The 26509-nt window shown below is 47.3% G+C and overlaps 1 protein-coding gene across 3 annotated transcripts in view; it reads right to left on the minus strand.

Annotated features, from left to right (window-relative positions):
- Positions 1 to 26509, minus strand: part of PXYLP1 (2-phosphoxylose phosphatase 1) — a 68079-nt gene that overhangs the window by 18809 nt on the left and 22761 nt on the right. For 2 of the 3 annotated variants that reach the window (XM_006758344.2, XM_006758345.2), the window contains exon 2: positions 10001 to 10132. In XM_006758344.2, the coding sequence (XP_006758407.1) occupies positions 10001 to 10079 (79 nt within the window). In that variant the 5' untranslated portion in view covers positions 10080 to 10132. Of the gene's footprint in view, positions 1 to 8033; positions 8234 to 10000; positions 10133 to 26509 lie in introns of those variants that run through there. The other variant, XM_006758347.2, reaches the window with a different exon arrangement.

Below are 26509 nucleotides of genomic sequence, written 5' to 3' on the forward strand. Positions count from 1 at the left end.
TAAAATAAATATCAAAAATAGAAGTCTTTGTTTTACTATGGTTGCAAATATCAAAAAATTTCTATATGTGACACGGCACCAGAGTTAAGTTAGGGTTTTTCAAAATGCTGACACGCCGAGCTCAAAAGGTTCGCCATCACTGGGCTGGAGTGTGGGCTCAACTCTGTCTCGACTGCTCTGGGCTCAGGTGTCCCACAACTCACACCACGGACTGCACCAGAAAAGAGCGTGAGACCCAGGTGAGGCCCCACCATCGGCTTTCTACTCTCCTGGCTCCCGGGCCTGCCTCACCCTCAGGCTGAGCTGGCTACCTCCTTGAGGCTCTGTAGTCACCTCTTCCATGGGACTCCTCTTTTCCAGTGTCATCATAGCCTGTCCTCAGTCCCCTGCCCCACAGCTGTCCATGGTTCTGAATGCAGGCAGGCAGTGGGGGGCTGGGGGCTCATAGTGACGAAGACCTGGGGTCAGGTCCTGGCTCTGGTCCCGCCACGCCTGAGACACTGGCTTTTACACAGACGAGATGGAGCGGGGGAATCCACGGTTCCCACTGTGACCCACCCACTTTGGGCCACGACAGAAGACCAGCCTTTTCTTGTTACCCTCATTCCTCATCATTCCCTGTTCCTCACTCGTGTTGTCTCATGGGGAGCCACTGTCAGAATCCAGTCAGTGCTTTGGGTGCCAGTGATGAGAACCAGGAAATCACAACAGGGGTGACTCCCGGGGTTGGGGGCTCAGCTCCTGCCCTAGGCGGTCCCCAAGCTCTTATCTCCTCTCTGCCTGACCCCTCCCTCGGACATCTGCCACTGAGACCCACGGGTCCGCCGGAGTGCGGGGCAGAGCCCGCCGCGGCCTGCACCCGAGCCATGTGCAGCCTCTCGGGGGGGCCACTGACAACTGGCCTCGACCTAAAGGGGTTCTCTGGGTTACATGATGGTCTCCAAATCATGACAGAAACCAGCATCACAGAGATTCCAGGACAGGACCCTCCCTCTTCCCCAAATAACTGTGGAAAGAATGTCAACCTCCTTAACCATCTCAGGGCCTAGATCCCCTCTGCCTCACCTTTGAGAGTCTCATAAAAGCTACTGATCCTCACCCTTAAAAAAGGACCATATATGCAAACTTTTGATTTTGATTTCTGGGGGTTCATGGGACCCCTGAAACCACACGAGACAATATGGACATCTGTGGACTCAGGCTAAGGACCAAGCTCTCTGTGTGCACACCTGACTTTGCCCTCTTATTCTGGATTCAGATTCTGCCCTCGTGGATTAAAAAAAACCTGTGGTATATATGTACCATATACATATATGGAATATTACTCAGCCATAAAAATATTAAATCTTACCATTTGTGACAGCATGGATGGACCTAGAGGGCATTATGCTTAGTGAAATAAGTCAGCCAGAGAAAGACAAACACTGTATGATTTCACTCATAGGTGGAATTAAAGAACAGCATAAACTGATAAACAGAATAGAAGCAGATGCATAGATACAGAGAACTGGTGGTTGCCAGAGGGGAGGGGGTTGGGGCACTGGGTGAAAGAGGTGAAGGGACTAAGAAGCACAAATGGGTAGTTACAAAACAGTCACGGGGAAGTAAGCAAAGCAGGAAATACAGTTAATAAACTATTACAATAACTATTACAATAAGCTATTACAATAACTATGTATGGTGCCAGAAATATCAAAAGAAGCACTACGTAAAGTATATGATTACCTAACCACTAAGCTGTACACCAGAAACAAATAGAAATGAAATGTATAAAAAATAAAAGAGTCTGCCCTCAAGCCCTCACTCCTGATCAGCTTCACACACTGCCTTGTCCTCAAGGGGAAAACAAGGGGGGGAAAGGAGGGCTGCTATCAAGACCACAGGGGTTCACTCTGATGACCGCTTGCTGTACTCTACACGGACTTTCTCTCTCTCTCTCTCTCTCTCTCTCTCTTAAAAATGCCATCAGCTTGGAACAGGAACTCTATGGCCAAGACAGCAGGGAGTGGGGTCCCGAGCTGCTCAGCGCGCGCAGTGAGGCAGCTCCACCTGGGCGGCTCCCTGTGTGCCTGGCTTGCCCCCTCGGGGGTTACCGCCATGTATACATGTCCTGGAGCGTTCTCTCCTAAGCTGGCTCTCTTCATACAGCCTGGCGATCTGCAAACACTCCCCTTTCACTAACACTCTCTAGTGTTATTAGTTTATCTCCTCTAGATGGGAGATCCCTTCTTCTCAATGCTGCTGACCACCCGTGCACACACAACACACACAGGTATTCCCACGTAAAATTAATATTTTATGACAAGCTCCCAAGTCGATGGAGATAGGTCTATGTAATCGCAGAGTAAAGGATGCAAGAGTGTTTACTACTGGACACTGGTTGCCTTCCCCCTTCTTCCTGTTATAAGCAAGGCCACAATGAACGCCTGTTCTTAGCAGAAATTCTCTAAGATCAGAAACAAGAAAGAAAGAAACGAAAGGAAGAAAGAAAGAAAGAAAGAAAGGAAGAAAGAAAGAAAGAAAGAAAGGAAGAAAGAAAGAAAGAAAGAAAGGAAGAAAGAAAGAAAGAAAGAAAGGAAGAAAGAAAGAAAGAAAGAAAGGAAGAAAGAAAGAAAGAAAGAAAGGAAGAAAGAAAGAAAGAAAGAAAGGAAGAAAGAAAGAAAGAAAGAAAGGAAGAAAGAAAGAAAGAAAGAAAGGAAGAAAGAAAGAAAGAAAGAAAGGAAGGAAGGAAGGAAGGAAGGAAGGAAGGAAGAAAGAAAGAAAGAAAGAAAGGAATTGGAGGAAGGAAGGAGGGAGGGAGGGAGGGAGGGAGACCACCTAGGAAGAAAACGAGCAATGACCCACAAACATGTGTCTGAAGGCCCTGCTACATGATGTTCCCGCCCCCTCCAGTGTAAGTACATGAGCTTAAAATGTTGTGATGAAAGTTGACTCGTCAGAATTAATTTTGTCGCTAATCTACAGAATTTTCTTCACCCCCAGACACTTAACTCTATGTGGTAGCTGCACATGAAGCGTTCAGAGAAAACTCAGAAATTAATCGGAAAATAAACCTCCAAGAAAAGGATCAAAGTTCATTTTAAAAATACTAAATAAAACATGTTAGTGATGATGATGCTATGGGAATATGACAGAACTCTTCAGTTAAAAATTCAAGTCCTCATTATTAAATCCCCATTCTATTCAAATCGAACTCACCAAAATAAAAACCCGGGAAGCACCTTATTATAGCTCTGAAAATAGAGGAGACAGAACATGCCACCCCTGGTGTTCTGAGGGTTGCATGCCCAAACCTTTGCCACCAAAACGGAGCAATATTCATGAATCCCCAAGTTTGCACATACCCCTGGGCATATGTTTTTCTGCATAAAATATTCACCTGACACAGAGGAAAGAAGGACAAAGTCCCCCAGCTGGACCTGGCCTGGTCAGCAACTGAGCTCAATCTCGGCTATTGTCACTGGAATTGGTGCCTCCATCACATGCCTTGGACCTTCAGGGACGCCCACAAGTAGTTGGAGCTGCAAACGCTAAGGAGAGCGACCTTACAGAGCAACGGAGGCTGAAGCAGCCAGCGTATGAAGGACCCGGCATGGTGTGTGTCCTTGCAGGGACCCCGGCTTTCCCATTCAGAGGCAATTTTCTTCTATTTGTACGCTGTTCTACCAAGCATGGCGGTTCTCCTCCCGAGCATATGGCAGATGCAAAGCAGCCTAAGGCGGAGATGTGGGGGCTGGAAGACACAGGAAAATGATGGCTCTGCAGGGAAGAACGGTGCTGGGGGACTACAGAACACACACACATAGCCCACATGCACACACCAACGACATGCACACACACCCTCCACATGCACACCCCCACACACCCCACATGCACACACCCACGACATGCACACACATACCCCACATGCACACCCCCCACGTGCACACACACCCCACATGCACACCCCCCCACATGCATACACACACCACACATGCACACATACCTCACATGCACACACCCACAACATGCACACACAACCCCACATGCACACACACAGACCACATGCACACACCCCACATGCACACACCCACGACATGCACACACATACCCCACATGCACACCCCCCACGTGCACACACACCCCACATGCACACCCCCCCACATGCATACACACACCACACATGCACACCTCCCACATGCACACACACACCACACACATGCACACACACCACATGCACACATGCAAACCACATGCACACACACCACATGCACACACACAACTCAGACTCACCACACACACATCATTTACATTTACCACACATACACCACCCCAACACACATACCACCCACTCCCACACCGCCACACATCACACATACACATATACACATACACATAAACAACTGAGACTCACCACACACACACACATCATTCACACACTCACATCCCACATACACCACCTCCACACACAGAGCTGGGTAAGCTGGGCTCCTCAGCTGCCCACCTGAGAACTTGGGGCAGTTACCTGCCTCCCTTGGCTCAGGGCCCCACCCCTCTGCTGCTGTTCTGTCTCCTTCACGGCCTCTCTGCCTCCATCTGCCCAGATTTCCTCTTCTGCCTCGATCTGCACCACCAGGCACAAACCCCAAAGCTGAACTGAGGAGGCTGGGAGGGTGGGAATGTGGAGAAAGAGAGAGCTCACACTCCCGAAAGGGCGGCCCCACCCAGCTGCTCAGAGACTGTGGGTCTTGGCTTGCTGGGCAGTCTGGTTTTTAAAGGAGAGGTTGGAGGTTTATGTGAAATTGCCTAGCTTTAAAACATTGGTAAATAAATTTTAAAATGTGAAAACATGGTTGAGCCAAACAAAAACAAACCTACAGGCTGTCGGTCTGGAGTGGCTTCCACATGCTCCCGGGAGACCTGGTCTCCCCAAGAGGATACCAAGTCCCCAAACAGGGGCTCCGGACAGGGGCTCCTGGGCTCAGCCCCTGAAATCACCCGCTGGCAGGACACCACACCATTCACACCCCACCCACGTGGGCCTGCAGCACCTCCGGTGCCCCAGCTCTTCCTCCTGCTCTGCGGCACCTTGTCCTGCCTCTCCTCTTGCTCCGAATGCTCTCCCTGGGCCTCCTCGCCCAGCCCCAGAGAGCCATCAGCCCTGTATGGCTGACCTCCTAGCCTATGTCCGGGGCGTTTCCTTCAGCCTTCAGCACACGTATCCCATGTGGACATGAGATGTTTATGTGAGCGAATGTGTGAATGCATGGGTGAAGGAAGCATCTGTTGAACTACCCAAGCCAAACTCCTACGTGCCCCCGGGTTGCCTCCAGCATTGCCCACCCACCAGCCTCTGAACAGGTAGCACCTAAAATTGTGTTCACTAGACTCACCCCGGGGGCCTGTTATGAATGCAGATTCTGGGTCCCACTCATGCCAAGACTGCGAGTCGGCAGCGAGGGGTCCAGAAGGTGCTCTCTCGTTTTGCTTTTGGAACATGCATTCTACAAGCTCCTGGGCCGCTCTGATCAGGTGCTCAGGAGACCACATGTTGGCAAACGCTATACTGAACTGGGGTCTTTCCAAGACACAAAACTGATGGTGTCTTCCCTGCTTCCGTGGCTCCCCGCACCTGCAAGATATGATGTGATGGTGGCGGTGCCCGGCCTGTGTCCACTTTCACAGCTACACACAGGTCACGGGCCTCAGCTTCTCTTGCTCTGCCTTTGCATTCCCATCTCCATCAGCCAGGAATACCCATGCCAGCTTCCTCCTTGGCCAACTCCTACTCATCTCTCAAGGATGAAGCTCAGATGAACCCCTTCTGAGAGTCATCTCTGACCTCCAAGGTCAGTTTCTTGTCCTCTACCCTTCTATGTCACCCTACCATAAATTCTCCATTTCATTTTATTTAACGAACACGCATACAGTGATTACTGTGTCAGGCACTATTCTAAGTGTTGTATAAACATCAGTTTACTTAATCCTTTGCCGACCTTATGAAATAGGAACTCTCATTACCCCCATTTTATAGATGAGGAAACTGAGGCACAGAGAAGGGAAATAATGTGCCACACAGCTGGCAAGTGGAGGACAGGGATTCGATCGAGGCAGTCTGGCGCCAGAGTCCATGTTCTTTTTCATGCTGCCGCCTCTGACGGGTCCTAGCACATTGCACACTGTGTCCTAGGCACCTGCTCCTGACTCTCCACTAGACAGAGAGCTTCTGCAGCCGGGGAGAGATTAACCTCCCAGCCCAGGGCCTCGCAAACTGCAAACTCAGGGAAGCTCCGCTGAAGGACAGAGCTGTGCATGCTCATGACGCTGCACAGACAAGGAACACACAAGTCGCAAAACCTAACTCTGAAGTGGCTTCAAATGGGATCAGGTGCAATGAGCTGCCTAACAGTCTACTCTTCAGAGAGTGGCGTTCCAGAGGTGGCATACCACCCCCTCCACCTCCACGGACGCTTGACTGAAATGTGTCTCCATCACCACGCAGAACAGGCCCGACTCCTCCTGCAGAAAGGGCTCTTCCCTATTGTACACAACCCTGGCTTTACTTCTGCAGGGCAATTACCTGGGGATCGGATTCTCCCTTGGAACCTACTCTGGTCAACTGGGCTGAGGAAGGTGACCCCAGATATAGGTGCCACGTGCCAATTTAGATTAACTCCTACCACAGCCAATGAACTCAGATAAAAAACAAGTAAGAGTATGATGTATTTCACGCATGCACGCACGCACACACACATGCACGCACGCACACTCACTCAGCTAGAGTAACACGAGTCGCTGCAGCCTCTGAAGCAGCAGGAGCCCTGGTTTCTGAGGGCGCTGGGACTCTGTGCTGCTGAAAAGGTTTATGCTGATTAGGCTTCCGGAGCCAAGGGGGTTCCCCAAGCTCTCTGTTCTCACACCAACACTGCAAAGCAACAACCATGATAACCACGACCATGACCAACTCCATTTTACAGGAGAAACAGAGGCTCCAGGAGGTCAAGCTTATCCAAGGGCACACACTGCTAAGAGGCTCACAAACCCAGGGCGCTGACTCCAGAGCCTGCCTGCTCCTGTGCCGCTGCCATTGGGGGAATGCGGGTTGGAACAGTGACATGAGCATGAAACGAGCGCCCAGGAAAGGCTGCGTGAAGCAGGAAAATGGACGATTACACAGGAGCAGAAAAAGGAAAAACGACGAATCGTTCACGAGTCCTCACAGCCCGACGGCCTTTCCCTGTTGTGCTCAAGGAGTCCCTCAATCTGCGGTGTTACTTTCCCCCCTTGTGCTCATTTTAACCGGAATAATAAAGATATTCATGCCTAGTTGCTCCCTTCTACAAGTTAAAAATCAGGAACTTCAGAATGTCTCTATTTCAAAACTCAAAAACATCAAGGACTTGAAAATACAAACGGAATGATTTTCATTAAAGGCTATTAGCATATAGCAAGATAGTAGTACCACTTAAAATAAACCTATTTTCAGAAACTATGAACTGCATCTTAACCTTTTTTATCCTTTCTCTACCATCTCTACTCCTGACATTTAGAGAAATGCCTAACACACATAAGCACTCAATAAATATATGTGAGTTCACAGACACACTTTCTGTATCAAGGGAGAGAAAAATGCTTATTTGAAAAACCTGATTTTTAAAACTGTAACCTGTGTCATAACTTTCTCATGTTCAAAACATCAGAAAAAGAAAATTACCAACAGGACAAAAGAAAATACACAATCAGTTGCAGAAGTAAAACTGTACTGTTTACTTAAAGCATGAGAAAACCAAGTTATATCTGATTGCCTCAACCATATTCCTTAAAATAATTGTGTTAATTTGATATTCAAAAATTAGTCAAAAGAAACGGTGAAGAAAAAGTCCCTGTATTTCAGGGTAGGAATAAAAACGTAAGTGGTACTCAAGCATCTATCTTCGTATCATAAATTAGTGAAGTTTCAAACACCATAAAAATTAGCAACCAACCAAGCAATTAAATAAAGCAATTACACTCCATTGCCACAGACGTGGGTAAATGCCAAAATTACATGTTACCTAGAAGCAGAAGAGCAGTCAGAGCAGCCATATCTCAACAGCTTTCCGAACGGCAACGCATCCAAGAAGGAGAGAGCTCAGACCCACGCAGGCCAATTTGCCCTGAAAAATTTTCCTTTCAGAAAGTATGGCTGAAAATTGGCTCTCCTCAAACAGAAGGGACTTTCACAAGAGTTATATAAGCAAAACACACAGGCCAATTCAGTGACGTGGGCACCACCTCATGCAAAAGCAACGCAGCCAACACAAGTAACCCCCATTCACGTCCCAGATCCCGGCAGCTTTTCAGAATAAAAATCCAGGCCGATTGGAACCTCCCACCCCTGCAACCCAAGGATGGAAAATTTTTAATGAAAAGTTACACACAATTAAACAACCGAGAGTCCTAGCACACTTTTTGGAAAGGATTCCTACTTTATGGTTCATTAACCATCTGGAATATCTTTAAATTTCCTCCATGCGCCTAATCTTGAAGGCTTTTCCTATTCTGGACGGATAAATGAGTCCCTTAAATTCTTTCTACGGTTAGAGATAGGCTGTCATATGCACCCGATGGGTGCATGGAGCCGGTCACAAACTGGAGGTGAATCAGGGAAACTTGCTCAAAGCCTCCTCTCTTCAAACCACTTTTTCCAAATGCCAATCTTTCCCACGTTGGTGGAACACCCCACTCTTCAAGCCACCTGCTCGTTTTCCATCATTCAAACTGCGGCAGAAACGCCACCTCCTCACAGAGCCATCCTCGGCGGTGATGGGTGCCAACCACTTGTCTCCCGCCCATGAGGGTGAGGAAGAAAATGGAGGGAAGGCAGGCGACAGCAGGAACACCATTCCCAGCATGGCGCAGACGGGAGAGGGAAGCAGGGTCAGCCTGCTTTTCAGAGCAGACGGAGATTCATTCATTCACCTAACAAACAGCACGAAACACCTACTGTGTGGTGGGCAGTGCAGTTCCTCGGGTACCGAGGGAAGCAAGATATGGACCCCTCGCTCAGAGAGCAGACAGTCGCATAGGAGGAAAAGATACAAGAACTGAAAATGATGACAGTGCACGGTTAGTGCAAGAAGGACACAGAGTCAGGACAATGTCATCAAAGAAGCACCAGACTTGGCTTGGGGCCCTGGAAGGTTCCTGGAGGCGAAAAGGGCTGAGTGAAGGGGGAGGTGGGGAAGGTAGGGAGGTGAGGAGAAGAGCACTCCAGACAGAGGGGCCGGCGGGATCCAGACACAGAACAGGCTCGACATGGAGAGAATGCCAAGCAACTGGGCAAGGCTGTGTCATCAAGTCCAAGGTGAGAGAGGCCACAGGATGGCAAAGGGCCTCCGACACCATGGGCCATCGGTGAAAGGTTACAACCAAGGGTTGTAGGGCCGGATCTGTGTTTGAGGACGGTGCATGGATCTGGGCTCAGCCTGTCCCAGTGAAGGGCAAAGTGCCGGGCAGGGAGGTCTGGGGCCTGGCTTCACCGGCCGAGCTCTCGCCTCGCCACACGCAATTTCCCTGCTGCCCAGGGGGCTGAGTTTCATACCTAATGCCCCCACCCTCCCCAACAACTCCCACCCACTGCCCACTCAACATAAAATAGACACCAACCCGCCAAGAACCAGCCAGAAGGTCAAATACCTCAGCTCCGAGTGGCTTGGCTCAGAGAAAACCAGCTGGGCCACTCAGTGTCTCTGGGAAGCTAAGAATCCGGGAATAACCAGGCCGTTTAGGAATCTGCGCAGAAGCCAAAAATGGGCCACAAGGCCTAGTGAGCGCTCTTGTCCCTCGGCCAAGAAAGATGCCGGAACAATTCAGGGGTTTAGGATTCCTGCTCCCAGCCATCCACCATTAGCACCAGTAATAAAAAGACTCGGTTGTTTTCAACCCCACTGTCCACTTCGACGACAGGGGCTTTGGGCCCACTTGCTCGCCTGGAGGGCCCTGTGTTTCAGAGTGAGGGTCCCCCCTCCCGGATACTCACAGAATTGCAGGCTGAGGCTCAGGAGGGCCAGCAGCGCAGCGAGCGCCAGCAGCAGCAAGAAGCGATTGCGGAAAAGCATTATTATTTGTTCTGTCTCCTCCTCATGGTTTCACCTCAAATCGGGAACATGCCCTGTGAACAAAGAAGAGGCGATAAGCACGTGTTCCGAGCTGGAGTTCGGCAACTGATGAAAATAACCCAATTAGCCCAGGCCTCCGGCAGGCAGACGTGAGTCCTAGCGGGAGAACAATGGGGAGCTTCGGTTCCGTCTCTGCCCCCAAAGGAGGCCGCCAAGAATGGGTCTGCCAGATTAATAAGAGGAAACCAGTTCGTGAATGGCTCGTTTATCTGATATCAACTGGGAATGAGATACTTTACAGCGTGACCTTTCCAAAGAAGGTAAAGGAAGTTTATTGAGCACTTACTAGTACAGTGTGCCAGACAGTATTTCCGGGACCAGCTCACGCTCACCCCATTCTGACTCCCAACTACTGTCTGTCTGTCTGTCTCTCTCTCTCTCTCAACTACCCTAGCTTCCAGTCTTATGTTCTTTTTTAAAATATATTTTTATTGATTTCAGAGAGGAAGGGAGAGGGAGAGATAGATACATCAATGATGAGAGAGAATTATTGATTGGCTGCCTCCCGCACACCCCTATAGGGGATTGAGCCCACAACTCAGGCATATACCCTTGACTGGAATCGAACCCGGGACCCTTCAGTTCCCAGGCTAACGCTCCATCCACTGAGCCAAACCAGCTAGGACTGCCTCTTTTTTTTTTTGATGAATGTTTTGCTAAGATGACTCTGGTCTTCTTTATTTTTAACATTAACCTGAACACCAATCACTGAGATGTATGCCACAGTGTGAATTTTGGGGCAGGTGGGGTGTACCTGAGGACTTGTTTCTATAAGCAGCCTTTTCTGCTAATTAGAGACCTTCCCCCACACTTGACCATTGAGCTATTTCAGCTGCATCTACAGGTCTTCCTGCAGCCCCACCCACCTCAGAGCTGTGCACAAGGGCTCTAAAAAAATGTTGCAGAAGGCCCTACATGACCCTGCTGTGAAAGAAAGAAAAAGTGAATGTTCCCTATAGGTTTTTGCCCATCACTCTTAGAGACCAAGTTTATTTCCTGGTCTCATTTGCATTTGAAGTAGAACTTGAAAATCACACTTTTCAGAAAAGGGTCTTCAACTAGAATAAAATTAAAAGTCATTTCCAGTTGGATTTTATCAGCAGAATCTTTTCCACCTTCAAACACAACCTCTTTCAGAGCCCAGATAGACACGATCAGATAACAGCTCACCTGCTGACGTGGTGAGTGTGGCCCCACTTTGTGAATATACGAAAAACCACTAAACTGCACACTAAGTGACTTGTACGCTATGTGGATTCTAGCTCAGTAAAATTTTTTAATTTAATTTTGTTTTGTTTTTAAAGCCTATTTGCAGGGCATGAAGAAGCAGCCAGAGCCCTGGAATCCCCTGTTCCCCATCCCCAACCCCACCAGGGCCCTGCAAAGGAGCCTGAGAACCACTTCTGTCAGGTTTATGTCAGAGAACATCTGCTAAAAGATTGACGTAAATACACATGTACCTAACAACGGGGTCTGGACATCTGGCAACCAGCATTTCTGTTAACAAACAGATCCCAGCTTCACACCTTCAAAGGAACACTGCTGCTGGCCCCTTAGTTACTGCCCCCCACTAAGGGCCAGAGCCTCGTGTCCCAAGACGTCTGCACCTCTTCCTGGGACACCCCCCTCCTTGCCCGGCGGTGTCTCTTGCTTCGGCACCTCAGAGAGCAGACCTGCCTCTTGATGGCTCTGCACTTGGGCGTGGGAGGTCAGGCCTTCCCTCTGGTGCTGGGCCACGTCTGGCCCTCAACCACTTCCTGCCTCCAGTCTCTCGGGGGATTTTCCCATCACACTTACTGGCAGCTGCGGCTACCAGAACGCCGAAGCCTGCGCCCTTTGGGTTTAGCAGACACGGCCTTTGCATATGAGGATGAACCGCAAGATGGTCAGAGTTGTCTTCACGTGGGCATTAGGTGGAAACAGTGCTACTTGCTGAGGAACATCCCAGGCTGACAGCACGGTGGATTCATTGCCGTGATGACCCCCAATTTGTTCGTGCCTTTCTGGATCAATGGCCTTGTGTCGTCTCCTCCCACGTGGACGCTAAGCCTTGGCCAATGGGACAACAGCTAGTGACTAGCAAGCAGAGGCTTGGAAAGTCCTAATGTATTGGGGCTTGTCCTCCCTTGCTGCTTTTGGAACTCTAAGACCACCATGTGACGATACCGGACTAGCAGCTGGCGGATGACAGGCCAGGTGCAGGCAGGGCTGCAAACAACCAGCCTGCCAATCACCACACACGGGAGCAAGGCCATCCCCGATCATCCAGCCCAGCCACGCCACCAGCAGATGGTTATCAGGAGGGTCAGCCCAGACTAAAAGAACCATGTGGCCAACCCACTCAGCACAAGCAAATAGAATGGTTGCCGTTTTAAGCCACTACATTCTGGGAGCTTGATATAAAACAAAGAAACTGATACAATAAAGAGGAAATGCCTAGCGCCTTTACTAGGAATTTCTTCTTTTTCTTTTTTTAAAATTGATTTCAGAGAGGAAGGGAGAGGGAGAGAGAGAGAAACATCAATGATGAGAGAGAATCATTAATTGGCTGCCTTCTGCACACCCCCTACTGGGGATCGAGCCTGCAACCCAGGCATGTGCCCTTGACTGGAATCAAACCCAGGACCCTTCAGTCCACAGGCCGACGCTCTATCCACTGAGCCAAACCAGTTAGGGCACTAGGAATTTCTAAGCCAGGGTCTAGTCCCCACATCCTCATCTGCAGGCGTCATTTGCAAAGCTCCATCTTGTCTGCATTCTTCAAGACGCGGAGCGCTCTTTGGGAAAAAAGGGCTATATTTAGTTCTAGACTTAAAATACTGAGGACGTGCTGGGTTAACCAGATGGCTGGGATCACGTGACTGCCTCACTGCTTTTAGTTTTCAGGCTGACATCTCTGCGTAGCTGATGCTGTGCACTTCATGACACAGGCCTCGATCTGGGAGGACCGCCCCTCCCCTCGACACCGTCTGGGTTTCTGTGCCCCACTCCCCTTCCGGCTCTCCCTTGGCAACTGCCAAATGCCAGGTAATGGTCAGAGTCTCGCTGCCTCCGCTTGTGCGAGGGACCAGCATGGTGTGATAAACACAGCCCTGGGAGTGATGAACACATGCTTTACTCTGGAGCCTAGTGCCTGAGGTAACTAGGAGAGGAAGGCCATGCTTTGTTCTTAATTTTTAAAAAAATGACCATAATGATGACATAATCCAAAATTCACAGGGACTGGAAGATATTTGTGTTTGCAGCTGGAACTAGGACGCCATCCAGTGTGAGTGTGTGTGTGTGTGTGTGTGTGTGTGTGCACCCTGCCCTTGTTCACGCCCAACATGGAAACCGGGGACGCGGTTCTGCCCTGGGGTGTGTCTTCACCGTCCAGAATAGGAAAAGGCAGGCAATTCCCTGGTGAAAGAGACTGACATAGCAGAAAGGGGACTGGCAGATCTGTGACCATTCCCGGCTCAGCCACTGGGTTTCTGGGTGCCCTCCTCACAGTGGACTGACTTCACTTCTCAGGCTCTAGGATCCGTTCTTTAAAAAAGTAGAGGGTTAGGCCATAAAGAAGCAGGAGGGTGGTGAGGAGCAGCTGTCGTCACTCGCAGACCCGTGGCACGGAGTCGCTGTGCTGTGTTGGACTCCCCAGCGCTGGAGGAATCACAGGGACCCAGGGACTCGGTACCATCATCAACACACCAAGATCTGCCCTTTCCCCTGAGCCGCGGCTTCTGTCCCAGGCGGTTCCTCTTCCAAACCCTGGCCACTGGCCACTTCCCTACTCCCCGGCCCAGCCCCAACGGTCAGGGCAGGCAGCCACGTTTGCAGCCGGTTCCTGGCAAGCCTTCCCCGGGGCTGACTCAGCTGTGGTGCCCTGACACTGCCACAGGTCCTCCTGCCTGGAACATCCATGTCAACTTCTGTTGGGCCCCATCCTAAGAAGGAGATATTACCAATTAAAACCCTAACTCCTGTAAATGGTGTGCAGAATTGAGGGCTTTAAATATGACCATAACTGCTTGGAAGAAAAATGTACATTCAATTATCTCTCATTTGTGTCGTTAAAATGCCATTACCAAGATAGAAAGGTGGTACTAAAGAAAATGCTCTGGATGTATTATGTACTTTTATTTTACATTTTTTCTCTCCGTCTCTGGCCCAAGCTCTGGCCCCACTCTCCATAGTCCCCTCTCTCTTTTTCCATCCCTAGCGAGGAGGCTCGTGCAGCCATGCAGGAAGCCACACAATCTGTGGGCCCTTCTGGCCGTACTCCTTCCACGGGGGTCTGCCTGCACACCCCTGGGACACTCGATCAGACCTGTCCAGTCATGCAAAGTGACGGCCACATCTCTGGGACCACAGCCTGCTCACGCGCAGCCCACAGAATAAAGTCTCTGGGAAGATGCACTGCCCCCTCAGCAGGCAGACACTGGGATTGCCACCTACCGCAGCATGGCTCCCTCATCTCCTAACCCCAACACCTCTCAAGCCCCAGGGCCTTGCATGCAAAAGGTGCTCTAGACCCAATATGGCATCACCACCAAACCCTATTCCTATAAATACTTCTGTGGAAACAACTGTTTTGTGTCCAAGGCTGAACATACCACAGTGGCCAGTCATCAGGTGTGGACTGGGCACAGCCTTAGTCTGATGTGCTACACCCACGCAGTAAAAATATCTTAAATCCAGAAATAAAATTGTTACTCCGAATTCCCGATGAAACAACAAATAATAAAACAGGCAACTGCAAAGCAACTTTACAACAGATTTGAACAGTAAAAGGAAATCTTTTAGAATATAACTTTGGGGGGAAAAAGTACTAGTTAATAGGCATTCCCCCATTATATGATGGTAAATAGAACTTCTGGATTAAGAGGAAAAAGGAACACCTTAACGGCATTGTTCAAGCTACCATTCTGCCACCAGAGGTTTCCACAGCCCACGCCCTGGCCTGGTTCTCACCATGTAAGAGCTAGAAGTGCCGCGCCCAGTGACTCTGGTCTCAGCGTCCCCTGGGATGTGGATGTAAGTCAGGATCTGAACTATGACCATAACTGCTTGAAAGAAAAATGTGCATCCAATTATCTCCTCTCATCTGTGTCGTTAAAATACCATTACCACGATAGAAAGGTGGTGTTAAAGAAAATGCTTTAGATGCATGATGTACTTTTATTTTATATTTTTGGTCCCAATCATTTTGGCCCAGTGTTATATAATTTTTAAAAACCCAACCAAACCCAAGTCTATAATTGTGAAATAAATACGAACTTAGCAAAGGTAAAGTCTATATCTTAGTAATCCTCCCTGTCCAAGGTCACCTCAAAGTAGGGTTTAACCACAAAAGCAAAGCTGCCTGGCTAAGAATAAACCAACTGTAAAGTCTGCTGAATGACAGATTCCAGAACCTCATGAAAACCCCAGGCTGTGGGATAGGCACCAAGGAGGCCGTGGGCTCCCTGCAGTTCCTCACATTCTAGTTACTCCAATCCCAACTGACTTGCAGGCTCCGTTCTAAAGGTTGAAAGCAATTTGTTCATCTAGTCAACCAGTCGATTCAAAAGAACGTATTTCCCAAGAGCCAGTATGTGTCGGGCAGCACCTAAAGTGCTGAGGACACGGGAAGAAGGACACTGAACACAGACAGGCTCTGCCATCAGAGAGGGTGCAGCTGAAATGTACGAAAGTATTTATGGTAAAAAGTACGTGAGAGCTAGGAACTGCTTTAAAATATCGGGAGGGGGTTAGGGAGGAATTAATGAAACAAAATCGGCAAAATGTTGACAGCTGTTGACACTGGGTAGACATTGAAGGTGTGTTATATGATCTGCTCTGCTTTTGTGTTCACTTGAAATTAAAAGTTGTTTTTTTAAAAAAAAGATGTAAAAAAAAAGGTATTTCACAGACTGATCAGTGGAACAGCGAGTTAATATAAGCAGACCCTTAGGCCATATGAAACCGGGGGCAATGAGAGGCCGGATAGGGGAGAGGAGGAGGCCTACCCAGGCCCAGAGAGGGTGGTAGGCTTCCTCGAGAAGGCTCAGCCAGAGCTCATTTAGGCCCAGTGCTCTCTGATCCTGCTTTTTAGGGCTCATTGTGATCTGGCCACATCCCACAAATCCCACTCCATGTCCCAGTCAGTCCTTCTCTTACCACACAGTTAGCGCATGGGCTCAGGGGTCAGCTGACTAGGCCTAAAGCTCACCTCCAACCCTTACCGAGCCACAGTTTTCCCATCTATAAAATGGGAACAAGCACAGAGTCCATCTCATAGGCTGCGTACGGGGAGGTTAACATGTGTAAGGGACACAGCAGGGTACCTGGCTCCTAATAAGCGCTCGGTAAAAGTCAGCACTGACTTCTCTTACGGCTTTACTGCCCACCACCCACGTGTGAAATACTCCCCTTTCTTCCCGTCTTTACCCGCACTCGGAAACAGAATGCCCGTGGGACCATGACGGACAAAGTCAGATTCCGAGAGGTTCTAAACACCACTTGGTTCAAGTCCCTTGACTGAGCAGGAGAGAGGCCAGGGCAGGTCAGAAGTAGCCCAAGGTTCCAGGTGGCGCAGGGAGCCTGGCTCTCATGGCTTACAGGGGTGGGCAAACTTTTTGACTCGAGGGCCACAGTGGGTTCTTAAACTGGACTCAGAAGAAGGAGCTGCGGCCGTGTTTCCCGACGTTGCCATGTTAACACTGCTGCTGGTGAAGGAGCGGAGGGGAGAGCAAGAGAACCCTCCGCTCTTTCGGCTCCGCGGGCCGGATAGAACAGCTGAGCGGGCCGGATAGAACAGCCAAACGGGCCGGATCCGGCCTGCGGGCCGTAGTTTGCCCACGGCTGGTTAGACCCTTGCTGCACACCAGAGGGTGGCACCCAGCACTCTGTCACATTATCCCTCTTCACTGTAGAGGGCACACTATCCACCAAAGTCTATTCTCTCCTTCTTCCTAAGAGAATCCTCCAGGCTTTAGCTGGACACAGGGCCACCCCACTAGAGATCCTATTACCCAGACTCCCGTGCAACTAGTGAGAGGGTTAGCTTGACACCCAGGCAGACAGGGCAGGGGGCCAGTGGAAAACAAAGGCAGATGGAACCCAGGCAGGGGCAGACAGGGCAGTTTGGGCAAGCCTGACCGCAGAAACCAACCATGCAGGAATAACAAAATGTTTTCGGACGCAAAGCGGGAGGCATGTGAAACTAGGGAGGGACTGCAACAGTAAGGTGAACTGACAGGTAGAAACAGGGAAAGCTCAGGTCCGTTGCTGGGCAAGAACAATTAAGGCAGTGGTTCTCAACCTTCCTAATGCCGCAACCCTTTAATACAGTTCCTCATGTTGTGCTGACCCTCAACCATAAAATTATTTTTGTTGCTACTTCATAACTGTAATATTGCTACTGTTATGAATCGTAATGTAAATATCTGATATGCAGGATGTATTTTCATTGTTACAAATTGAACATAATTAAAGCATAGTGATTAATCACAAAAACAACATGTAATTATATATGTGTTTTCCGATGGTCTTAGGCAACCCCTGTGAAAGGGGTCGTGACCCACAAGTTGAGAACCACTGAATTAAGGGAATCAATCAGGTAGCGACACAGGTAGATAAAGAGCAGGCTTGTAGCAAATATATACCCCTAGACTACAAGGCTTCAAGGGGGGCCACCCATTATTTGGGCCCCCTCCTTGCGGGAAGTCTGAATCTGCTTGTAATGAATTTCCCACGCTTTTGCATAAATCTGCACATGGAGCTCATTCTTCCGCGTAGTGAGACAAGACTGGGGGAGCACCACGGCTCATGGTTCTGATTATCACTAGTTGTGTTAAATGACCAAGTCCTGGCCAACGAGTAGTGATTGGAAGAGGAAGGTCAGAATCCCACTCTGACCTTCCTCTTCCCCTTCCGATCCTCTGAATCACTGGTGTGGGGCTGGGCCAGCTTTCTTGAAGCACATGGAAGACAACCTAATGGAGGACCCCGTGGTGCAGGCCACCCATTTCCTGGACTGCCTACTATCTCAGATTGTTTTGAGAGAGAACAACCCATCTCACAACCTTTTTAAGTTGTTATTTCAACTTCCCTTATAGCAGCCAAACCAACACCCTCACCAGAACTGGCCTTTGCACTAGGAGCACTGGTCCCCTCCTGGGGCCCCTCCCGGGTAGTGATGAGTAAGCACGTACTGTACACAGTCACGATCAACTGCACTAGGCAGGGAGCTCTGGTCACTGACCAGGCTGAACCGCACTCTTAGGTGTGATATAAATGAGACTTGGGCATGGTAACCTTTGTTCTTTTGGGTTGTTTTTTTGTTTGTTTGTTTTATCTTAATTCATTCACCTATGATGATGGCCTGGCTACAGGTAACAGGAAGCACTAGCTAATGCAATGGGACTGGGCAACACTCTCACACCAGGAGCCACAGTATCAGCGAGAGCAGCTCTAGGATCAGGGAATTCAGCAGCTCAAAGGCATCATCGGGAAGCCAGGCTCCTTCCACCTCCGGGCTCTCTGCCATCCTCTGTGTTTGTCCTATGCCCAGCCACCCTCAGGACCATGACTGTGGCCACACAGCCGCACTTGGCAAGCTGCACGTTTCTACTGGAAGAAGGAAGCCCTTCCAGAAACTCTCCAGCGGACTTCCCCTCCCGTCTAAGGGCCAGCGCCGGGTCATGGGCTCATGCCCAAACCAATCGCTGGCCCCGGGAACCGGCCACAACAATTGGGTGAAACCCATCGGGATTCACCTCCTGGCGAGGCTCACAGGAGAGAGAGGGTGGAGACCTGAGAAGAATGGGAGTTCTGTTAGGAACAAGGGAACGAGGGGATGTCTGCAACAACCCGCACGTGGAGAAGACTTGAGAACACACACAATTGTTCTAAAAACTTATGCTCAAACCCAGCCATCTGATGACAGTCCCAGTACTGTTCAGACCAAAATGCATACAGTCATCTATACTAATAACAGAGAAATACGCAAATTATCCATTACAGCGTCACGTCATAGGAGGGGATAAGAAAGGAGAGGGAGAGGAAGGCAGGCCTGCACACAGACAGGCCGAGAGGAGAAACAGAAATACAGAAAAGGAACAAGAAAAAGATGCAGGAATGGAAAAGGGAAGGAAACGCAGGGCTGCATGTGGGAGGGGGTGGTGACCGTGGGGAGGAGCGGGGGAGCAGGTGCGCCTGGTGAGGTGCTCCTGCCCTGCCCAGACACGGGAGGAGGGCCATTGGTGGGGAGGCGCCCACAGGTCCGGGATGGTGTGGTGGATGGTCCGAGGCCTTCTGGGTGGAGGTGCTCCTGCTTTGAGGCAGCAGCAGCACCTGGGCCACGCAGGCCTCAGCCACCCTTGCTGGGCTGGGTGTCCCAGGCAGGGAATGGGAGCAGGACGGTGGTGGGGAAGCCGGGGAAGTGGGGGTGGCGAACACCTGGCCGGGGCTAAGCCCTGGGCTGGGGGTTAATGCCCCCTGCCCCCCCCCTCCCCAACAGAAGCTTTAAGAAGGGAAGGAGGGAGGGAAGAACTTTATAAAGGAGTCGGCAGAGAGCAGTTAAAGAAGGAAAGAGGATGTGTGAGTGAACTGTAGGAGCTATAATGAAAATCAAGTATAGTTGTGTACTGGGGACAGATTTTAAAAGTAGGAGTCAGAAAAGAAAAAAGATAAATGATAGTGAATAGTTAGGCAGGTAAATAGATATTAAAACAGTGTTAGTAAGTAGAGAAGAATGTAAAGGAGAGAGAAAAATTGTGTGAGAGGGAGAAGCCAATAAAGAAGTCAAATACCATTGTGTGTGAAGGGGATAAGATTAAAAAAAAATTAATAGGGGCAACCAGGCTGGCAGGGGAGGGCAGTTAGGGGTAACCAGGTCAGCAGGAGAGGGTAGTTACGGGAATCAGGCTGACAGGGGAGGGCAGTTAGGGGAATCAGGCTGGCAGGCAGAGTGGTTAGGGCAGGCAGGCAGGTGTGCGGTTAGAAGCCCGAGGTACCAGATTAGCAGTTGGACATCCCCCAAGGGCTCTCGGATTGGAGAGGGTGCAGGTCGGGCTGAGAGACCACCCCCTTCCCCCAGTGCATGAATTTCGTGCACCAGGCCTCTAGCAATTATATGTTTAAGAAACATCAGTGCTGGTTTGCTCAGGCAGAACTCAGCAGTGACAAACAGCAGAGCAGCATCCGCCAGCCTACTGATGATACACATCCTACTAACAAGGCCTTTGATCCCTAGCTTACATGTGTTTAAATGTGCAGCATGAATTATTTACCAACCATTTCTCTCCAGAAAGGAGTGGAGGCAGGTAATCTGTAGATTTAGATCTCTGAAACATTAACGTTTCTTCCCTTCATGTGTGAATGACATATTCCTACCACTCTCTCTCCTTTGAGGGTTTTTTTGTGGTTCAAGGTGGCTGAGCATTTCTTAGCACCAGACCAGACTGAAATAACTAATTCATCAAGCCAGGATTTTCACTTTTATGTACTTCAGTGTTTCCCCCACACCCGCAACCCCTTGACATTTTGGGAGAAGCTGTGTTCCGTCCAAATTCGCTGCTTTGTTCTTAAGTTTTAGAAATAGCTACATATGAGACTGACATTCTTATTTTAATATGCTGAGGACCACTGTGAGTACGTCAACAACAAAAAAGAACACGCAGTTGGCAGGACTTACTCACCACAACACCACTTTATAAATATGGCTGATTCTTTTCATTTTGCCAGAAAACTGGATCAAAATGTCAAGGAAATCACAAGAGGATTAAATAGGCAGGGCCGTAAAACTACAAATACAAGTGGCATACAATGAATATCCATGTGGTATGAGCCACGATTTAAAGGCAAAAACAAAGCGCTTACTTACCAGGGCCTGGGAATCACAGCTGTGCAAGGTGAACCAGGCACACCTGAAAGGCCAGGCTGCCAAGGCCACTCTGAAAGCTGCATTTCCTATGTTAACAATACCACGCAGAAATGGGATTTTGCTCTGGATGGATACGTGATTGGGAGCACTCATGCACGCCACAGATCAAGGCATTCCACCCGATCTTTTTCAGGCTGAGAGCACACTCACCTACAGAGCTTTGACAAAACCCTGTGCTCCCTGCCAGCCCATTCCAGGGCTTGATCATGACAAAACATGGGCTCCGGGTTGTCTATGGACAGTGATCAATGCTGGTGCCCGCGGGCAGGAGCTCCATGCCCTTAAAATATCTTTTAGAGAACGGCTGGATGGTTCGGTGGGAGGCTGGAGGCATTGGTGTCAGTACAGAATGAGCCCTCCTGCCCAAAGAGGTAGTGTGGGCAGCTACTGGCTGGGGGTGCTCTGGGGAGCTGACATGGGTGACCTCTAGGAGCCCTCCATGTGCTGAGATCCAAGGATTCTCTGATTCAGATACTAAAACAAGCTTCTAAAACCTTTTCCCCTGCCTTTGCACTTATGAAAAGACGGGTAGAACAAAGAGAGCAAAGAGTGATGCCACATAGGAACCTCAGACATTTAGCTTGGGAAGGAATGCAAATTACTAGCTAGCTCCAGCTCCCTTACAATAAAGCAGGGAAGAACACTGTTACAAGCTCCAAAACTCTGATTTAGCTTAGGTTACAGCTGTAATGAAACACAGCCCTCAAAATCAGTGGTTCTTATCATACACAGTGGTGAAAAAATGAAAGCTTTTCTTCTAAGATCAGGAACAAGACAAGGATGGCCACTCTCACCACTTTTATTCAACGCTAGTGTCCTGGTGCACGGATTCGTACACATTGAAAGGAAATTAATTAGAAGAAATATTTTAAGATCGCTATTTGCCCTTTATCTATAATAGAAGTTTCAACTAAATTCACAATCGAAAATGATAGATTGCAACACACGCGTGCGGTTGGTGCCAGCAAGAGCTTTATATGTATCGTGTATGCACGAGTCAACTTAGCCTTTAATATATATATAAACTTGCTTAATTAGACCTGCTTTCTGATTTAACTAAACTTTTTCCAGCCCAGTGAAGCACAACTTCTCTTTCAGGTAATTGGCAGCAACACAGCAGTACTAGTAAATATCAACATGAAGCAGATTATTATCGTAGATCACGCAGGGAGAACAAAGGGTAAAATATTTAACTGCAGCAGTGTTTGACTATGTTCTGTGCAGTGAGAAAACCTGAAGTCATTTTTGAGATCCACCATTTCTTACTTCTTTTCAGTCGGGTCAAGTTTCTAAGCTTTCTAAACCGTTGGCTGTGATTTTGGGGGGTGTCGCTTCAGGGTGGTGGCGAAGCCTGTGTCCCACTTGGGGGAAGCTGAACATTGGTTTTTTGGCGCCAGGTTTGTGGTGCTGTTTATTTTTAAATGGCCAGTGCGCGTCATGGCAGCTCCTGAGTTGAGCATCTATCCCCTGGTGGTCAGTGTGCATCATAGCTACTGGACAGATGGACAGACAGTTAGCCTCCTATATATATTATTGGAAGTACTAGCCAGAGCAATTAGGCAAGATAAAGAAAAAAGGCATCCAAATCAGAATGGAAGAAGTAAAAAGGTCTCTATTTGCAGATGACATGTTATATACAGAAAACTTTAAAGACTCCACCAAGAAAAATCCAAAACCTGTTAGAACAAACAAATTCAGTAAAGTTACAAGACAAAAATCAATTGCATGTCTATACAAATTTCTAACAATGAACTATCAGAAGAGAAATTCAGAAAACAAACCCATGCCTGGCCAGCATGGCTCAGTTGTTGAGCATTGACCAATGAACCAGGAGGTCATGGGTCGGTTCCCTGTCAGGGCTACCGGCTTGATCCCTAGTAGGAGGTGTGTAGAAGGCAGCCGATCAATGATTCTCTCCCATCATTGATGTTTCTATTTCTCTCTCCCTCTCCCTTCCTCTCTGAAATAAATAAAAATGTATTTAAAATAAAGAAAGGAAGGAAGGAAAAAAGGAAGAAATAAAGAAAACAATCCTATTTATAATAGCATCAAAAAGAATAAAATACTTGGGAATAAATTTAACTTAAGAGTTGGAAGATCTATACACTGAAAACTATATGACACTGATGAAAGAAATGAAAGACACAAATAAATGGAAAGATGCTCTTTGCTTATGATTTGGAAAAATTAATATTAAATGTCCATACTAACCAAAGAAATTCTATCAAAATTCCAATGGCATTTTTCACTGTAATAGAAACAAAACTATCCTAAAATTTGTATGGAACAACAACAGCCAACGCAATGTTGAGAAAGAATAAAGCCAGAAGCATCATGTTTCCTGATTTCAAACTGTATTACAAAGCAAAAATCAAAACAATATGGCATTGGCATAAAAACAGACACATAGTTCAATGAAACAGAATAGAGAACCCAAATTAAAAAAAAACACACCACACGCAATTAACTTAAGACAAAGGAGCCAGAAATATACAATGGAGAAAAGACAGTCTCTCAGATAAATAATTTTGGGAAAACTGGACATTCAAAAGAATGAAATTGAACCCTTATCTTGTACCATAAATAAAAATTAACTGCAAATGGATTAAAGACTTGAACGTAAAACATGAAACCATAAAACTCCTAGAAGAAAACATAGGGGTAAGCTCCTTGACATTGGTCATGTCAATGATTTTTTGGATTTGACACTTAAAGCAAAAATAAACAAGTGAGAGTACATCAAACTACAGAGCTTCTACACAGCAAAAGAAATAATCAACAAAATGAAAAGGCAACCTATGAAACATGACAAAATATTTGCAAATCATATGTCAGATAAGGGGTCGATATCCAAAATATATAAATAACGTATACTATTCACCTGCTCTGTGTGGTTCAGAGGTTAAGCATCAATCAATGAACTAGGAGGTCATGGTTCAATTCCCATCAGAGCACATGTCCAGTTGTGGGCTCAATCCCTAGGGGGGCTTGCAGGAGGCAGTCAATGATCTCTCTCATTATTGATGTTTCTATCTCTCTCTCTCCCTTCCTCTCTGAAATAAATAACAAATGCACAAGTCATTTAAAAAATATATATATATATACATTTAAAAAACTTACACTACTCAACAGCTCCTCCACCACCACCACCACCTCAACAACAACAACAACAACACTCTGATTAAAAATGGGCAGGAGAACTGAATAGACATATTTCCAAAGATGGCATAAAAATGGCCAACAGGTATATGAAAAGATGCTCAACATCAGTAATCATGAGGGAAATGCAAATCAAAACCACAATGAGATACCTATCATAGCTATTAGAATGATTATCATAAAAAGCAACAAGAGATAACAGGATGAGGATGTGGAGAAAAGGGAACCCTTGTGCAACTCCTGGTGGGAATGTAAATTGTTGCAGTCACTATGGAAAACAGTATGGAAATTCCTAAAAATAAAAATAAAAATAGAAATACCATATGGTCCAGCAATTCCACTTCTGGGAATAGATCTGAAGGAAACAAAATTACTCTCTCGAAGAGATATCTGCACCCCATGTTCACTGCAGCATTACTTCCAGGAATAATCACACCCCTTTCACTCACCCCCATCCTGATACCATTGTCTTGGAACCACACTGGACTGTTTTTATAAAGGAAAAATAATCTATTATGTTAAGCCACTGAAATTTGGGGAACTATTTGTTATAGTAGCTTAACATCAATACTAAGTAATACTTGTCCATATATAGGCTTGTGATAAAGATTAAACAAAATAATATATCTTGTTATATATTGTTATTTTGTTATACCTGAATCATAATATTCCATTCATGGGTCTTCCAATCGAGTGAAAATACACCAATAAAATCAATTTTGTTGCTTTGGAGTAACAGCTTTTTAGAACAGATTTAAATGTAGAGATTGAGGCGACCCCTTTCAGCTTATTATCAGGCAACATTAGGGAAGAGTTCTGACATCTTTAAATCACTGTGATCTGGGCTATGACGCTTACCTCGAAACCTAACTTGAAACGGAGATAGGTAGAGATCCTGAAACTAAGAGAGCCACCTTACTCAGTGGATGGTGGGCCCTTTCGAGTTTTCCAGAGCAAGTGATACTGACCTGTAAATCACTAGGGGTTCTAAAAAAGAGTCAACAGAACTTAATGAGAAACGTGGGAGAAGCAGCTCTTGGCGCAAGTGATTTTGAGAATGCCAAGCACTGGGGTGGTCATGATCCTTGTTTCCACACCGTTTCCACAAACCTAAGCTACATGAGCAAATACTTATGCTGCCTTACCACCATAAAATGTAGTTTCTAGGTTGTGTATCTGAGGATGTGTGCTAAATAGGGTAAAGAGTTTTCCTGCAATATTTAGAGGGTGTTTTTTTTGTATTTTTAACAATCATCGTCCCAGGTCTGTTATGGTGCTAGTTGGGCACTATTCATTGTCAACGGTTGCATTATTAGTTGCGTGTTGCAGGACATCATGTCATAGATTGTGTCTAGTAACAGTCTGGGCCCAGTCCACCTCCAGACCAGGAAGAGAACAGTAAAATGCTGGTTGTTTGAAGTCACTGAGTTTGGGATGATTTGTTATGTAGCAATAGTGAGTTCCATGATGCAGGAACTTGGTCAGTCTTGCTTCTACTCTTGTATCCCCAGTGCCTGGCCCCGAGCAGACACTCAGTCAGTATTTGTTGGATGAATGAATAGAATAGATGAACGATGGTGCTGTGAGTTCTGCTGGTTACAGAAGACTGGCTCTGTCCACCAACCTTGTGATAACTAACCACAGACTGCCACTCACGGGTTCAGTCAGGATGGAGATCTACATTTCCTCTTCCCAAGTTAGGAACACGCCTGAGAGTCTTCTTTTGTAAGAAAAAGAAATCATTCTAAGAGATTCATTTTAAAACATAATGCAAAGTCTTGTTCCAGAAGAATTGACTTCTTTGTTTTCTCCATTGAGGTATAATGGACATAGAACATTCTATTAGTGCCAGATGCACAGCATAATGACCTGATATTTGTATATATTTCAAAATGATCACCACAGTAACTCTGGTTAACATCTGTCACTATACTTAGTTATCAAATTTGTTTTTTCTTGTGATGAGAAATTTTAACATCTCTTCTCTTAGCGACTTTCAAATATGGAATAGAGTATTATTAATCAAAGTCACCGTGTTGTACATTTCATCCCCATAACTTAATTATTTTATAAGTGGGAGTTTGTACCTTTTTGACCTCCTTCACCCATTTCACCCATTCCCATTACCTGCCTCTGGCAACCACCAGCCTGTTCTCTGTATCAATGAACTTAGTTTTGTTTGTTTGTTCACTTGTTTAGATTCCACATATACGTGAGCCCGTTAAGACTGTTTTCTATCAACTTCCCGGCAGGTGGCATCAGAACTCTACCCTATAGTGGTTTCTTCTGTGTTCTTAGGATA

The sequence above is a fragment of the Myotis davidii genome, unplaced genomic scaffold (genome assembly GCF_000327345.1).
Source record: "Myotis davidii unplaced genomic scaffold, ASM32734v1 scaffold73, whole genome shotgun sequence".
Taxonomy (NCBI): domain Eukaryota; kingdom Metazoa; phylum Chordata; class Mammalia; order Chiroptera; family Vespertilionidae; genus Myotis; species Myotis davidii.